Source organism: Vitis riparia, unplaced genomic scaffold (genome assembly GCF_004353265.1).
Source record: "Vitis riparia cultivar Riparia Gloire de Montpellier isolate 1030 unplaced genomic scaffold, EGFV_Vit.rip_1.0 scaffold454_pilon_pilon, whole genome shotgun sequence".
Taxonomy (NCBI): domain Eukaryota; kingdom Viridiplantae; phylum Streptophyta; class Magnoliopsida; order Vitales; family Vitaceae; genus Vitis; species Vitis riparia.
Window position 1 is genome coordinate 35,001 of NW_023269681.1, and position 16,222 is coordinate 51,222.

Sequence of the window (16,222 nt, forward strand, 5' to 3'; positions counted from 1 at the left end):
ATCGATCTTGGTGGATCGATCCACACATCGTTCAAGGGCTCTCGGTCACATGACTGTGCACACAGTGGATCGATCCACAAATTCAGCAGATCGATCGACACGCTACTGAAAAATGACTTAGGCAAAAAAATTTACAAAAAAAAAACACAAGAAAACCAACAAGCTTTCCAAACATTGAAAATTTGATTCACCATAGCTAAGATTCAATAGGATGACATACTTATCTTTCAATCAATGAGTTAGAATTGATTCATATTGAACAAGAATCCTACCAAGAGCTTAACTTTAGACAAAATTAATAAACATAAAGATTGAAAAACCTTCCAAATTTATTAAATGAATAGGTAAAAAACAAATGATTATCAACATTCTAACAAGTATGTTTAAGCTCAAAGAAGACTTACACATGACACCATAAAATAGTGAGTATGTTAATTTCTTTCCACTTATAAACCTATATCCACCCATAAAGCAAAAAATCATTTTCAAGACACTTCCTTCCTAGAGAAATTCAAGATAATATTCCAAGAAGTCAATTTGCACCTCTCTTGGCCGGATTTCTGTTTAACACGGCTTATTCACATCCCAAAAAAAATTCATACAACATTTGTTTTTCACATTGAGCATTGAAATGATTTCACAAACATGAGCTTCACACTTAGGATCAATTTTTTTTTTTTTTTACTTGACGATCACTAAGGTGGCCTTTACAACATAACAACATAAGGGATGTCCCACTCTTGCAATGGAGGCTTTTTAACTCTTGAAACATTGCCAAGGAGCCATAACCATTCCGGGAAGCTTAATATATATATATATATATATATATATATATATATATATATATATATATATATATATTTTTTTTTCCTTTTCCCTTTTCATTTTTTTTTTTTTTTTAATTTCAAAGAGAGGGCAAACAATCAAGGAAGAATAATCTTAAAACACTCAAGGATATTCCGGGTGACTTTACTCACTTTTTAATACTCATTAGATAAACATAAGTTTGCATTTAGACTACAAAAAGCATTACTCACCATTTATGTAATCACAAGGTTCAACCATGAGCTATTACTCACTTAAAAGAAATGAAACTAACCTTTTGTGGTTTATCTAATCAAATCAAAATAGCAAGGATTCAATATCATGTTTATCAATCAAGCCATGGAGATAAAAACATCTTGAAGCTTTTAAGATCATTATGAGTCAATTTAACTTTTAAACAAAAATGTAAGCATGTCACTCTCATGAACTCAGCAAATGTTGAAAATTTATGAAAAATGAAGAAAAGATTGAACCAAAACAAAAAGAACACCACCACAAGGACACTTTGGAACTTGAGAAGACACCTAGGACTCAAAGATATTCAAGAAGAAAGTCCTAGACAAGTTCTAGAGGTAGTTAATAGAGAGTATATAAACCTATGGGGCTCCTAAGTGATTCAAACCTAGAAACATCCAAAGGTTTAGTAACATTGTTAGCAATTTGACCCTCCATAAGGAAAAACTCTAGTGAAACAATCTTGTCTTCTACCAAATCTTGAATGAAGTGATGCTTAATGTCCACATGTTTTGATCTAGAATGAAGAACATGGTTCTTTAACCTATCAACAACATTGGCATCATCAAATTTTCTCCCCCTATCAATCCTAACTTTTACAATGGGATGTTCTTTTTCATTTTGCAACAATCTATGTTTCAACAAGTGATTAACACATGCAATTTTAGAACTTCCACACACAAGAGAAGATGATGAAGGAGATTTTTGACTAACAACATAACAATTATCACAAGTTCTCAAGCCAATCATCACACTAACATCATTCAAGTCAAACACCTTGCAAAGATTTTGTGAAAATTGGACATTGAACTCATTCTCACACATTTGGCTTATGCTAATTAAGTTAGCCTTTAAACCTTCAACATATAAGACCTCTTCAAGATTAGGAATGTTGGGGGCACAAATGGTACCTTTGCCTTTCACTCTAGCCATATTACCATCTCCAAATGTCACATTTCCTCCATCAAATTCAGTGAATGAAGTGAACAAAGATTTATTTCCAGTCATATGATGTGAACATCCACTATCAAGATACCATGAGTGTGACTCAATAGCTCTAAGTGCAGTATGGACAACGAAACACTTCAACTCATTCTTTTTCACCCAAATTTGTTTAACATTTGAGATTTTTGTCTTTTCATTCAAAGTGCTTCCTTTCAACTCACCATTACGAGAGATCTTTGAGCTCTTCTTGGATACTTTCTTATTCTCATTCAACAACCTATTCTTCAAAGCATGACATTCATTCATTAGGTTGGTCAACCTCCTTTGAAAATTATCAAACAATCTTGCATAACATCTATCAAAAGTGTGTCCAATTTTTCCACAATGATTGCAATGAAACTTGATTTGAGATTGAGTTTTCTTAGGAGATTCTTTTTCACAAGGCTTAACAAAAACCGTTTTACTACTACTTGGAGTAGCATTTTCACCAAGAAATCCTAAGCCTCTTTTATCAAAAGATTTACGCCCTGAATTAATCAACTCATTAAGTCTTTTAGAGTTAGGATGTAACTCTTCCTTCCTAAGACTTAACTCATCCTTGAACATTTGAATTTCACTTTTCAACACATCACATTTTTCCTTCACTTCCAAATGTTCATTTTCAAGAAATGCAATTTTATCAAGCAAGGCTTTCTTTTCTCCCTTTAAAACATCAACCTCATTGGTTAAAATCTTCTTAGAAGCCTTCCACTTGACTTGTTCTTGTTTAAGGCTCAAACACTCCTTATACAAAGTCTCATACGCTGTGTCAAAACTCATGTCATCATCATTGGAGTCACTTGACTCACTTGACTCACTTGAAGCTTCTTTTAAAAGAGGTTCCTCATTGACACTTGCAGCAAAGGCTATGAAGTTAGTGCATTCCTCACTTCCATTGGATTCTTTTTCACTTGATTGATTAGACTCGGAGTCACTCCAAGTAACTTGCATGGCCTTCTTGTCTTTTTTCTTTGAGGGACATTCAAATGCATAGTGACCCTTTCCCCCACATTTAAAGCACTCAATTTTCAACTCCTTTTTCACACCTTTCTCCATATTTTTCTCTTTTCCAATTGAGTTCCTCCATTTTTTACCATCATTTGATTCTTTCTTGGCTTTTCTGAATTTCATGTACTTCTTGAATTTTTTAGCAAACTTAATAAGCTCACCCTCCGACATTTTCTCATCATCCTCACTTTCGGAACTTAGGGACTCTTCTTTAATAGCTTTTAAAGCAATTCCCTTAACTTTCCTAGGTGATACAAGAGTCATCTCAAAGGTTTGGAGGGAACCTACAAGTTCATCTATCTTCAAGGAATCCACATCCTTAGACTCTTCAATGGCTGTGACCTTAGCTCTAAATCTCTCAGGAAGAGATCTCAAAATTTTTCTAACCACCTTAGAGTTAGAGATGGGTTCACCTAGATTGAAGCTAGAATTCACAATGTCCATCAGTTTTGCATTAAATTCTCCAAAAGTTTCATGATCATCCATCCTAATGGTCTCAAACCTAGATGTCAACATTTGAAGCTTGGACACTTTCACGACATTAGTTCCTTCATGAGTCACTTGGAGAATATCCCAAGCCTCCTTAGCCGAAGTACATGTAGCAATCCTACGGAATTCGTCTGTACTAATGGCATTGAAGATGGAGTACATGGCTCTAGCATTATTCTCACTTGCTTCATTTTCACTTCTATCCCATTCCAATTTAGGCTTGATAACATTAGTTGGTCTACCTTCTCTATCCAACACCTTAGGTGGAGACCAACCAAATTCAACGGTGTTCCAAACTTTTTCACTTTGCATTTTGAGAAAATATTGCATTCTCACTTTCCAATGAGAATAATTTTCACCGGTTAAAAATGGTGGTCTCCCAATGGAAGCTCCCTCTTGATGAGGTTCCATGATTGAGATTCAAGGACCAAAAATGATTTTTCCTTTAAAAACCTGCTCTTATACCAATTGAAAATGTGAATCTCAATAATGAACTACACCTAGAGGGGGGTGAATAGGTGTTGTAGAACAATTTAAAAATTCTCCCAACAAAGATTACCTAACCTTAGACTATCTTAATGTCAAGAAATTTTTCTTCCAATAACTTTTCAATAAAGCAAAACATCCACAAGCAATAATGTATGCATCAACACTCTCCCAACAATTTATAAATGCAAAACACATGCAAATGCTTCAACACTCCTAAAAAATAAATCAAAATATAGAGTGAGAGAAAGAGACAATGAACACCAGATTTTTAACGTGGAAAACCTCCGAAGAGATCAAAAACCACAGGCCTATCACCGATTGAAAACTCCACTATGAAGAATAAAAACTGAGTACAAGGTTTTACCTAGCTCAAGCCAACCAATCCTTCCCGGAATACTTGACCAGTACCTTCATTTTCAGCTTCTCCTTTTGGAGCATACTTGAAGTCCGCACCAAGCTCAATCTCGGCCTCTTCTTGAATCCACACAAGAAGAAAATGGGTTTTTGCACAACCCAAATAGAATGAGAGATTTAGATGTAAATGAAAGAATGAATCAACCCATTTATTGCTCAAGAAAATCCATTGAAAACTAGTTTGGAAAACATTAAGAGAAGTGGATTTTCTTTGCAATAAAAAAATCCCCAAATTAGGAAAGCAAAAATGAGAAAATGAAGAACACTTGGAGTGTGGCTGCTCTCCCCACGTTTTCAGCAGTCTCTCTACCCAGAAAATGAGAGAAGATTGGTTTTTAAAGTGTAAAAAGAAACCCTTAATCTAATGGCTGAGATTTGATCAAAATAACATTAGTTGGATAGATCCACCCCTACACCTGGATCGATCCAGAAACAGAGGAATGAAAGTCTTGCACCAAAAACCATTTTTCCCAACTTTCTAACATATTTAAAGATTAAAAACCGGGTTGATTCACATCCAATCACCATACACTCGACTACATACCTCGGCCTCTTAGCAAAGTCTTAGTCTTCAAAGTCAAGTAGTCCGAATAGGAATAGGAAAGCCGAGTTAGGGGACACTTAGGAATTTTGTCCTGAATTGCCAACCTAGCTAAACACTCACAGTTAAGTATTAGGGGCTTTGTAAACAAAAACATAAAGTCGTTTTCCATCTTCATCTCTCCCACTGCAACCCGTCACCTGTTTTCTCATCCATCATTAAATCTCTTTTTGGTTCAATTCCAACTCTTGTTTTCTCCATGGATGTCGCGGCGGATTGCGCTGCAAAGGGTGCTGCTCACTCTCGTGATCAGCTCCCACAAAATCTCGATTCTTTGGCAAACGCAATGGAGGAACTCAAGCATGTCTATCAACATGTGAAAGAAAAGAGCAAGCGTACTCGTGAAGTGGATGCCTGGCTCTGCAGTGTGGAAAACATGGAAAGGGAAGTGAACGAGTTAATGGTAAAAAGTGATATAGAAATCCAGAAGAAATGTCTCGGATCCTGTCGTCCCACAAACTACCGCTCCAGTTACAAGCTTGGGAACATGATTAGAGAAAAGGTGGCTGCTGTGGCGGAACTACAGAGCAGAGCAGATAATTTGGACGAGGTGCCTGTCCCGTTGATTCGTCCAGCGGTGAATGATCCTATGGATAAGTCTGCGGGCTTAGATTTGTTGTTTGACAGGGTTTGGAGATGGCTCGAAGATGAACAAGTGGGCACTATTGGAATATATGGCATAGGGGGTGTGGGGAAAACGACTCTCTTGAACAAAATCAACCACGGGGTCATGGAAAGGAACAATGAATTTGATGCAGCAATTTGGATTACTGTGTCCAAAGTAGAAACGATCGAGAGGGCTCAGGAACGGATTCTGAATATATTGGCCGTTCCCGATTACAAATGCAAAGATAGGAGTTCGGGTGTAAAGGCTTCGGAAATATTTCAAGTCTTGGAAACAAAGAAATTTCTTCTCCTTTTAGATGGTATGTGGGAGCCGCTTGATCTCATGAAAGTGGGGATTCCTCTAAATAATCCAAATAAGTCCAAAGTAGTACTTACGACGCGCTCTCTACAGGTTTGCGACCAAATGAAAGTTCAGATGATGGTTGAAGTAGAGTGATTGGGAGAGGAGGAAGCCTTTGCTCTGTTCCAGTCCAAGGTAGGAGAAGATACTTTAAATTCTCATCCAGATATACTGAAGCTTGCCAAAATTATTGCCCAAGAGTGCAAAGGTTTGCCTCTTGCCCTCATAATCACGGGACGAGCAATGGCCAGATGGAGAACTCCACAGGCATGGCAGACAGCAGCACATAAATTGAAGAGTAATCCATCAAGGTTTCCAGGTATGGAGCAAGATTTGTTTCTAGTTCTAGCATGTAGTTATCATAATTTGCCTAGTGATAACATCAAATCATGTTTCATCTATTGCTCTTTATTCCCCAAGAATCATGAAATTGGTCGTGATCAGCTAGAAGAACTTTGGATTGGGGAGGGATTCTTGGATGAATTTGATCACATACGTGAAGCAAGAAACCAAGGAGACTCCATTATTGCGCGTTTACAGGGTGCATTTCTATTGCGGGATGGTATGTCCGAGAAATATGTGACAATGCACGACAAAATTTGTGATATGGCCTTGTGGATAGCTCATGAAGGTGGGAGGAAGAAGAAATTTGTGGTAGAAAAACAGGTTGAATTGATTGAAGCTGACGAAGTGGCAACATGGAAGGAGGCACAGAGGATATCATTGTGGGACTGTAGTGTGGGAGAGCTGAAAGCGTCACCATCTTTCCTCAATCTTGAGACAATATTGATGGTATCGTGTAAGTTGATGTCATACCCGAGTGGACTCTTTGGGTATATCCCTATTATAAGAGTTCTGGACTTGTCCAAAAATTTTGGATTGACTGAGTTATCTTAATTTGTCCTACACACAGATAGTAACGCTACCAATCCAGCTCGAGAAACTGTCAAAACTAAGGTGTTTGATATTGGATGAGATGCATCTGCTTCGAATAATTCCTCGTCAACTGATATCAAAGCCAAGATTGTTGAACTTGACATGGCTTGCTCACGCTCAAAACCTTCTGTCCCTGGTTGTGAGAAACTGTGAGTCTCTGGAAGAAGTGATAGGAGAAAGTGGTGGAGTAGCAGAAATTGAACAAGATTTGGTGGTCGTATTCTCAGGACTCAAAACTCTCCAATTGTGGACTCTACCAAAGCTAAAGAGTATATATGGAAGACCCCTGCCATTTCCTTCCTTGAGGGAGTTTAATGTGAGATTCTGTCCATGTCTCAGGAAGCTGCCATTTGATTCTGATACCTTGGCTAGTAAAAATCCTTTGAAAATCAAGGGAGAAGAAGAATGGTGGGATGGACTCGAGTGGGAGGATCAAAACAGTGCTAAGCTCTCTCTCTCTCCATGTTTCGTGCCTGTGAGGTGCTGATGATGGACTGGTGGTGGGATCAATCCGTTTTCTTCCTTCTTCAGTGTTCAGGGTGTTCTTCCTTTCTTTCTTTCTTCTTTCTACAATTTATAATATGTAATATACCTGTTGTACATTGCTTGCCTGGATACATTGGCAATTAAATTGTCTATAGTCTAGGCTATTTATGATGATATTTACAAAAATTCGTTTTTGTTACGAAATAATGAGAATAGGCAATAAGAAAAATAGAATAAGAACACAGATTTATGTGGAAAACCCTAAACGGAAAAAACAATGGACAAAGGAAAAGAAAATCCACTATGTCAAAAATTGGTACAAGAGAAGAGAATTGTGAGCCACTACAACAAAAACATAATTATCATATATTTGTGAGAATAATTAACAAAATAGGTCCATACCATGGGGGCTTTGCCCTCACACCCCCAATGGAATCAATGGTGGGCTACGGTATCGGGCCTATAAGCCCGATCCCTCCACTATCACCACACACCCCCTAAAAAATCTTATAATTTTAGCTTCACTACATATGTCGTACTGTGAACTTTTCGGATCAAACCAAATAGAATTCAAGTCACCAAACTCTTAACAATTTTCATAGAGTAATTTCAGCATTCTTCTAATTATTATACATTCTTTCATTTAAGCGATTTTTTTCTTTAAGGCTGTTTTTAAGGATTCTCCTCACTCCATTTTATTTTCATTTTGTTAAACCAACTTAGTTATTTTGGTCATCCGCAATTTTGGCTTTAAGTTTTTTTATATAGTGAGGGTTTCATAAAAGTTATTTATTTGATAGGGATTTGATAAAATATACTAACAGTTGGCTTCAATTTGATGAAGCTTTGTAACTGTTAACCATTTTTCTTTGGGTTTCAGGACTATTGGATTGTTGAGAAAGAGAAGAAAAGTATTAATTTGACAAAAAAAAATGGTTTCAAATCCAAATAGATGTGCTTAGTTGTGGGTATGCTCTTCATTATGAAAGAACCATAATGAAGAGCTAGAATCCCATTTACCTCAAGTAGTGGGTTGTTTGGTAGTCTAGAAAATGGGGAAAAGTGTTGGGTTCTAGGTGTTAATGGAAGGGCTGGAATCCCATTTTCCCCTCATGTTGTGGGTTGTTTGGTAGTCTAGAAAATAGATAGAAGTATTGGGTTCTAAGTGTTAAGTAAGTTTGCACTTGTTGGGATTGTGTGGAATTAATCTCTTATACTTAATGTTACACAATAACGAGAATAGGTAATAGAGAAAAAAAAAACACAAACAAAATAAGAATATATAGGTTTATGTTGAAAACCCTAGATAGGAAAAAACACGTGTAAAGGAAAAGAAAATCCACTATATCAAAAAATTGGTACAAGAGGGAAGAGTTGTCAACAGTTACAACTGAAGTATAATTATTATAACCTTAAAACTATATATCATCTCACACATATATATACATATAGTTTCACCACATATGTTGCACCTCGAGCTTTTTGAGTCGGACCAAATAGATTTTGGGTCACCAAACTCTTTAACATATAATATCACTACTTAATGGGTTGTCTATGCCTTTTAACCCAACATGGATGAGCCTTCCAAGTTTTGCAACAAGAACCCATCTCAAAGACTCCATTAGCTCTAAACTAATAGGACAAGTAGAAATAAATAAAATGCTTTGTTTTTCAATTTTATTCAAATATTTTTTAAATTCGGGGATTTTTTAAGAAGTTGTGAAGATTCCGGATTTTGTTTCTATACAATACTATTTCATGTTATCTTTTAAACAAAACAGGTCCCAACGCCATCAGAAAATGTTCCTTTGGCTCTCGATAAGTTTGAGAAATATACTAATAGTAACAGCTATAGCTATCAAAGATATAATTTTTTAGAGAGATCGATAGAGAGAGATAAAATATTGACAAGTGGTGGGGCAAATTTTTTTATTCGACCATGCATGTGCACCATGAGGAACCAGGATTAGGTAAAGCACAAAGCAATTACATGTGAACATTTCCATTGAACAAACAAAAAGGGTTCAAATTTTATAATCAAATTTATATCTTAGGAATTGTCAATTTTATAAGTAATGTATGCAGCATTATTTTTAAAAGGTTGGAACAGCTGGCCATGTTTACGGGTCATTAAAATATTGACAACTGGAAGTATAGATTTTTTTGAAAGATAATGATTTACAAGGTTGGAACAGCTGGCCATGTTTATGGTTCATTAAAATATTGACAACTGGTTGGGCAAACCATGAGGAACCATGATGAGATCAACAGTAGAAATGGGAACGGGCCGGGTTCGAGATGGGTCACCCCATCCCAATCCACCCTGTTTATTAAAAACAATTCCCATCTCTGTCCCGTTTAAAAAATTAAACGGGGCGGGTATGGGAAATTCCCATACCCGTCCCGCCCAGTTCCGTTTAACTTTTTTTTTAAAAAAAAAAATTACTTTTAAAATTTTTAATTGCATTAAAATAAATATATTTTATAAATAATAAAATTATTATATTTTTAATAACTTATTTTATTAAAATTTTTTATTATTATCTATATATTAAAAATAGTAAATTTAACATTTAAATTAAATTAAATTTTAAATTTAAATTAAATTAATTTTATATATAATTGGGGCAGGACGGGGCGGGGCAGGGTGGGGCGGGATGGGGCAATACCTGAACCCGTCCCGGGTTTTAAAAAAAAAAATCTTATACCCGTCCCAAACCCGTTTATTAAAATTAAATCCCGTCCCATTAGGGGCCGGGCGGGGGGGTACCCGAAAAAACCAGCCCCATTTCCATCCCTAATCAACAGGTACGATGCATTTACATGTCCCAACATCCTTTGAATAAACAAAAAAAGGTTTCAAATTAATTTTATGATCAAAATTTATAACTCCTTTGAAATTTTACATATTCAATTTAAGTTTGAACAATTGCATTCAGTGCACCATTTTAATTTTGTAAAAAGCTCTTTCAGATCATAAAAAATTATTCAATTACTGTTTTGTTAGTGTAGAAACTTAAAAAAAAAAAAATTAGAGAGCGTTTACCATTGTTTTTATTTGAAGTATTTTTAATGGAAGTGTTTAATTTCAAAGTATTTTAAAAAAATTAGGGTTTGTTTGAAAATTGTTTTCAAGAACAGTTTTTTGTTTCTCAGAAAAAAAAAACTGGAAAACATATTTGGTAACCAAAAAAATCTGTTTTTTGTTTTCTATTTTAAAAAATAGAAAATATGGTATTTTTAGATAACATCTTTTAGTTATTTTCGGTTTTTTTTTACTTATTTTTTGAGAGTTATTTTAAAAAATAATTATACCAACATGTATAATGATTAAAAATAAAACTCCAAATATAAAAATTATTTATAAAGCATATTTAAAAGTATTAAAAGCAAGTTAAAAACATTTTAGGTTCCAAACATATTTTTATTCTACAAAACATTAAATAATAGTTTTCAAAAACTATTCTTAAAAATTATTTTTCTAAACTGTTTTAAAAAATAATTACCAAACAAACCCTTACCTATTAAAAGTGTCTCTAAAAAATGTACGTCAGGGAGTTTTTCTAATCGAAGTATTTTTAATTGAAATGTTTTCTCTTGAAGTGTTTTTAGGAAAATCATCAATCAAATGTTCTTCCAGAAAATAACTATAAGCGACTTTTCAACACTAGTGATTCCTTTAGATCTTTGAAAGTGTTTCATAAATTTTGTTAAATACCTAATTTTTTTCAAAAACATTTTTAAGGCTAAAATCGTTTCCTAAAATTACTGCCAAATGAAAGTGATTTTCTAACACTATAATTGATTTTTCAGATTTTTAAAAGTGTTTTATAAATTATGTCAAACATCTAATTTTTTTAATTTTAAATTTTTATAAAAAAAACACACCTTTTAAATTAAAAACACTTTCTAAAGTTATTATCAAATGAAATCTAATGTGATAATATATACACCAGGTTTTCATGAGTAAAATAATTCCACAATATTAAGCAAGATTATTCACCCATGAAAAAAAATAATAATAGGACATAGTTAATAAGTTATGGTTGTAGTTTGCTTACTCTTTAATTCTTAGAAAATTTGAGGAAAAATGTAAGGGAAAGAAAATAAAAGAGAAAATGAGAAGAAAAGAAAATGTGAAAGATAATATAAATAGATTTAAAGTTAATAAATTATTTTTATATATCATAAGATTAAATAATTTAAAATATATAAAATTTTAATTAATTTTAATTATATTTTATTTTTTATATTTTTTTTTATAAATAAATCAAACATGATAAAATCATTTTTTTTCTTAACATATTTTTCTTTTCTTAGTACTTTCCAAGAATTAAATATAATTTTAAGTTATATTTGGTTCCCAAAAAATAATAAGAAAAAAAAATGATTTTCTTATGTTTGGTTGTAATATGAAAAATATGAAAGAAAATTAAATATAATTAAAATTAGTTATGATCTTATATATTTTAAAATTGCATAGAACCCGTTAGATAATAATTTTAGAAAGCGTTTCTAATATTTTTAACACTTGAAAATTTTTATCATTTAAGTGCTAAAAAGTTTAAAATGTTTTCTAAAATCAGTGCCAAACGCATCTTAATCTTTACATCTAATAGCCAAAATAGGTCAAATATATTTGAAGTAGTATATAAAAACAATTTATTAATTTTAATTTATTTTACTTTTTTTTTCTTCTATTTTTCCTCTTCATTTTATTTTCCTTATATTTTTCCTGAAAATTTCTCGAGAATCAAACACAACCTTAAGGTTTATAAGAGATTAATTTCAATAGTTAATGTATGAAAAAAATTATGCTAATGCGGACATTAAATTAGATCAATCTCTACATCATTTTTAAACCTATGGTTATTTTATGTATTATTTATTATTATTATTGTTATTTCATAATGAACATGTCCCTTTGTCAAGTAAAGGCTAGAGCCTAAGACATAGTTTAAGAGTGTTTGCTATAGACATCAGAAAAAATTCTACAATAAAAACATGCTTTTGAAAAAATGAAAAAAAAAAGATCAGGTGTTGAAGAAAATTTTAAAAAATACTTTCAAAAAATTACAAAGTAAAAAACAGAGAGTGGACTTTCACACTGCCAAATGCCTCTTAAGTCTTCCCAATTTTGAATAAATAAATAGCCATTAGACCAGTATTCATCTTTACCTCTACCACTGCAAACTGTCCCCAGTTTTCAGATTCTCATCTTTCTTCGCTTGAATTCCAGTATTCATCTTTATCCTTCCACTGCAACCCGTCCCCAGTCCCCAGTTTTCAGATCCTCATCTTTTCTTTGCTAGAATTCCAGTATTCATCTTTACCTCTCCCACTGCAACCCGTCTCCAGTCCCCAGTTTTCAGATCCTCATCTTTTCTTTGCTTGAATTCCCACTCTTGTTTCTATGGAGTTTGTGAGTTCAATCCTGGAAATCGTCAACCGCTTATGGGATTGCTGTGATAAGCGTGCTGTTTACATCCGTCAACTCCCGGAAAATCTCAAGTCTTTGAGAGAAAAAATGAAGGAACTCAATAATGAGTATAAAGATGTGAAGGAAAGGGTGGAAAAAGCACAGAAACTTCAGAAGGAGATTAAACATGTAGTGGCTGGCTGGATCCACGACGTAGAATCCATGGAAGGAGAAGTGAACGAAATGTTGACAAAAGGAGAAGAAGAAATCAAGAAGAGATGTCTCGGAACCTGTTGCCCCAGAAACTGTCTCGCCAGCTACGAGCTTGGAAAGATGGTACCTGAAAAGATTAATGCTGTGTCTCAATTGTGCAGTAAGGCAGAGAGTTTCCAAGAGGTGGCTGCCCCTTCGCCTACACTTCGAGTGATCGAGCTGCCTTTGGCCGAAACGGTGGGGTTGGATTCCTTGTCTGAGAAGGTATGGAGATGCCTGCAAGATGACAAGGTGAGAACTATTGGATTATACGGGATGGGGGGTGTGGGGAAAACAACCCTCTTGAGAAGAATCAATAATGAATTCCTCAAAACCAGCTTTGAATTTGATAAAGTGATTTATGTTGTTGTGTCTAAACCGGCAAGTGTGGAAAAAATCCAAGAAATGGTTCTTTGTCAGTGTGACATTCCTGATAACAGATGGAAAAGTGGGGCTAGGGGTGGAAAGCAAGAGGAAATATACAATTTCTTTAAAACAAGGAAATTTATACTCTTGTTAGATGATATATGGGAGAAGCAAAATCTCTTGGATATCGGGTTTCCTCCTCTGAATGATCAAAATAAGTCCAAAGTAATATTTACAACGCGATTTTTTGATGTGTGCGAAGCTATGGGAGCTGAGAAAATTGAAGTGAAGTGCATGAAACCCGAGGACGCCTATGCTTTGTTTCGAACCAATGTGGGAGAATCAATCATAAATTCTCATCCAAGGATACGCAAGCTCGCAAATAGTGTTGTTAAAGAATGTAAAGGCGTGCCACTTGCCCTCATGATTGCTGGAGGAGCAATGAAAGGAAAGACGACTCCCCAAGAATGGGAGAAAAAGCTAAAACTGTTGCAGACCTATCCATCAGAATTCCCAGCTATGGAGAAAGATTTATTTCGAGTTTTAGCATTGAGTTATGACAACTTAAGCACAGCCAACGTCAAATCATGTTTCATATATTGCTCCATGTTCCCGGAAGATTGGGAAATTCCTTACAAGCAGCTTATAGAACTATGGATTGGGGAGGGGTTTCTCGATGAATGGCATCACATAGATGATGCACGTGCTAAAGGAGAGGAAATTATTGAACAATTAAAGCTTGCATGTCTGTTGGAGGGTGGCCAATCTGAAAAGCATGTAAAAATGCATGATGTGATTCGGTACATAGCTTTGTGGTTGGCTCATGAAAATGGGAAGAAGAAGAACAAATGCGTGATAAAAGAGCCTGGCAGATGGATTGAAGGTCACGAAATTGCAGAGTGGAAGGAGACCCAAAGAATGTCGTTGTGGGATAATAGTATTGAAGATTCCACTGAACCACCGGATTTTCGAAATCTCGAGACTTTGATTGCATCAGGTGAGTCGATGAAGTCATTTCCAAGCCAATTCTTCACACACATGTCTGTCATAAGAGTTCTGGACTTGTCAAATTCTGAATTGATGGTGTTACCTGCAGAGATTGGTAACCTAAAAACTCTGCATTATCTTAATTTGTCAAAAACAGAAATAGAGAGTCTCCCAATGAAGCTCAAAAATTTGACAAAACTAAGGTGCTTGATATTGGATGATATGGAAAAACTTGAAACAATTCCAGCTCAATTGATATCAAGCCTTTCATCTTTGCAGTTGTTCAGTCTTTATGCTTCCATAGGTTGGAATGGAGACGGGGGATTCCTCTTAGAGGAGCTAGCGTCCTTGAAACATGTGAGTGACATATCTATCCCTCTAAAAAGTGTCCTTCACACCCAAATGTCAGTCGACTCCCACAAGTTAGGAAGGAGCATAAGAAGGCTAAGCCTACAAGACTGCACTGGTATGACTAAATTGGAACTTTCCCCTTACCTTCAGATTCTTCAAATATGGAGATGCTTTGATTTGGCAGATGTGAAAATCAATCTGGTAAAGGGAAGGGGACAAGAATTCTCCAAACTTTCCGAAGTGGAGATAATTATGTGTCCAAAATTGCTGCACTTGACATGTCTTGCTTTTGCTCCAAACCTTTTGTCTCTCCGTGTGGAATACTGCGAGTCAATGCAAGAAGTGATGACAGAAGATGAAGAGATTGGAATTTCAGAAGTTGAACAATGTTCAGATGCATTCTCAGTACTCACAACTCTCAGTTTATCTTATTTATCAAATCTAAGGAGTATATGTGGAGGAGCTCTGTCATTTCCTTCCCTAAGAGAGATCACTGTGAAACACTGTCCAAGGCTAAGGAAGCTGACATTTGATTCCAACACCAACTGTTTGCGTAAAATCGAGGGAGAACAACACTGGTGGGATGGGTTGGATTGGGAAGATCAAACCATTAAGCAGAAACTCACTCAATATTTTGTGCCTAAATGAAGGTGATGATATATTGGGGGCGCCTCACCCAGTTCGTCTCTTTTTCCTTTCATCCCCTGGTAATTTCGCTTCCCTTTCTCTTCTCTCTCATTTTTTTTTCTTTATATCTTTTTAATTTAGGCAAGTAAACTAACTGAGATGTGATTTGGTTCTTTTCATTTTTGCAGGTTTTTTTTTTCTTTCCCTAAGAAAATGGTTCAGAAAACCGTTTCAAGAATCTCAAATTATGGACGTGGAACATGAATTATGGAGTGGCTTGTTTTGGTCATGTATTGCTTATCCAAAATTGTAGACTACATATATGTCTCTTATTGACCTTGTTGTGCTTTCCATGTAAATTTTTATTTTTTTTGTTTCATTTGTAACTTTAAGGTGAATGACAAGTGGTATCATATTAAGATTGTGCTTGCTAATGTATGTATTCCAAGTGTTTTCTCTATATAAGTATTTTTTAAATATTATAAGTGATTTTACAATTGATTTTTAAATTTTGTTGAACTTTTGATTTTGCTTTAAAAATAATTTTTTATGTTAAAAATGTTTTTCAAAATAACTATCTATTGGATTGTAATTATGTTTTCAAAATTTTAAATGACTGTATAACTGGTTCAATTGCCGAATTGAAAAGAATTGGATGATTCGATTCAACAAATTTATATATATATATATTCATATTTAAATATTATATATATTTTATTTAATAAAAATTAAAATATTAATACATTTATGTAAAAGATGAAAAAATAAATATTATTGTTTTTTAATT

At 34.5% G+C, this 16,222-nt stretch overlaps 3 protein-coding genes across 4 annotated transcripts in view; 2 read left to right on the plus strand and 1 right to left on the minus strand.

Annotated features, from left to right (window-relative positions):
* The window catches only part of LOC117909870 (DNA-directed RNA polymerase subunit beta'-like), a 10,077-nt gene extending 6,540 nt beyond the window's left edge, over window positions 1-3,537 (minus strand). The window contains exon 1 of the mRNA XM_034823917.1: window positions 2,461-3,537. Coding sequence (XP_034679808.1) covers window positions 2,461-3,537 — 1,077 coding nt within the window. The remainder of the gene's footprint in view (window positions 1-2,460) is intronic.
* A 2,717-nt stretch (window positions 3,538-6,254) lies between these two features.
* LOC117909871 (probable disease resistance protein At1g15890) lies at window positions 6,255-7,008 on the plus strand. The gene is made up of 2 exons (XM_034823918.1): window positions 6,255-6,810; window positions 6,925-7,008. The coding sequence occupies exons 1-2, from the start codon at window positions 6,255-6,257 to the stop codon at window positions 6,984-6,986; spliced, it is 618 nt and encodes a 205-aa protein (XP_034679809.1). The 3' UTR covers window positions 6,987-7,008.
* Window positions 7,009-12,627: 5,619 nt separating this feature from the next.
* Window positions 12,628-15,882, plus strand: LOC117909868 (disease resistance protein SUMM2-like). 2 transcript variants are annotated; one of them, XR_004650478.1, is made up of 2 exons: window positions 12,628-15,515; window positions 15,624-15,882. XR_004650478.1 is itself a non-coding variant. In XM_034823916.1 (2 exons), the coding sequence occupies exons 1-2, from the start codon at window positions 12,847-12,849 to the stop codon at window positions 14,820-14,822; spliced, it is 1,707 nt and encodes a 568-aa protein (XP_034679807.1). In that variant the 5' UTR covers window positions 12,628-12,846; the 3' UTR covers window positions 14,823-14,917. The 2 variants fall into 2 exon arrangements, 1 of the variants encoding a protein (XP_034679807.1); XM_034823916.1 differs by lacking the exon at window positions 15,624-15,882 and having other exon boundaries at window positions 12,628-14,467; window positions 14,737-14,917.
* The last annotated feature ends 340 nt before the right edge of the window (window positions 15,883-16,222 follow it).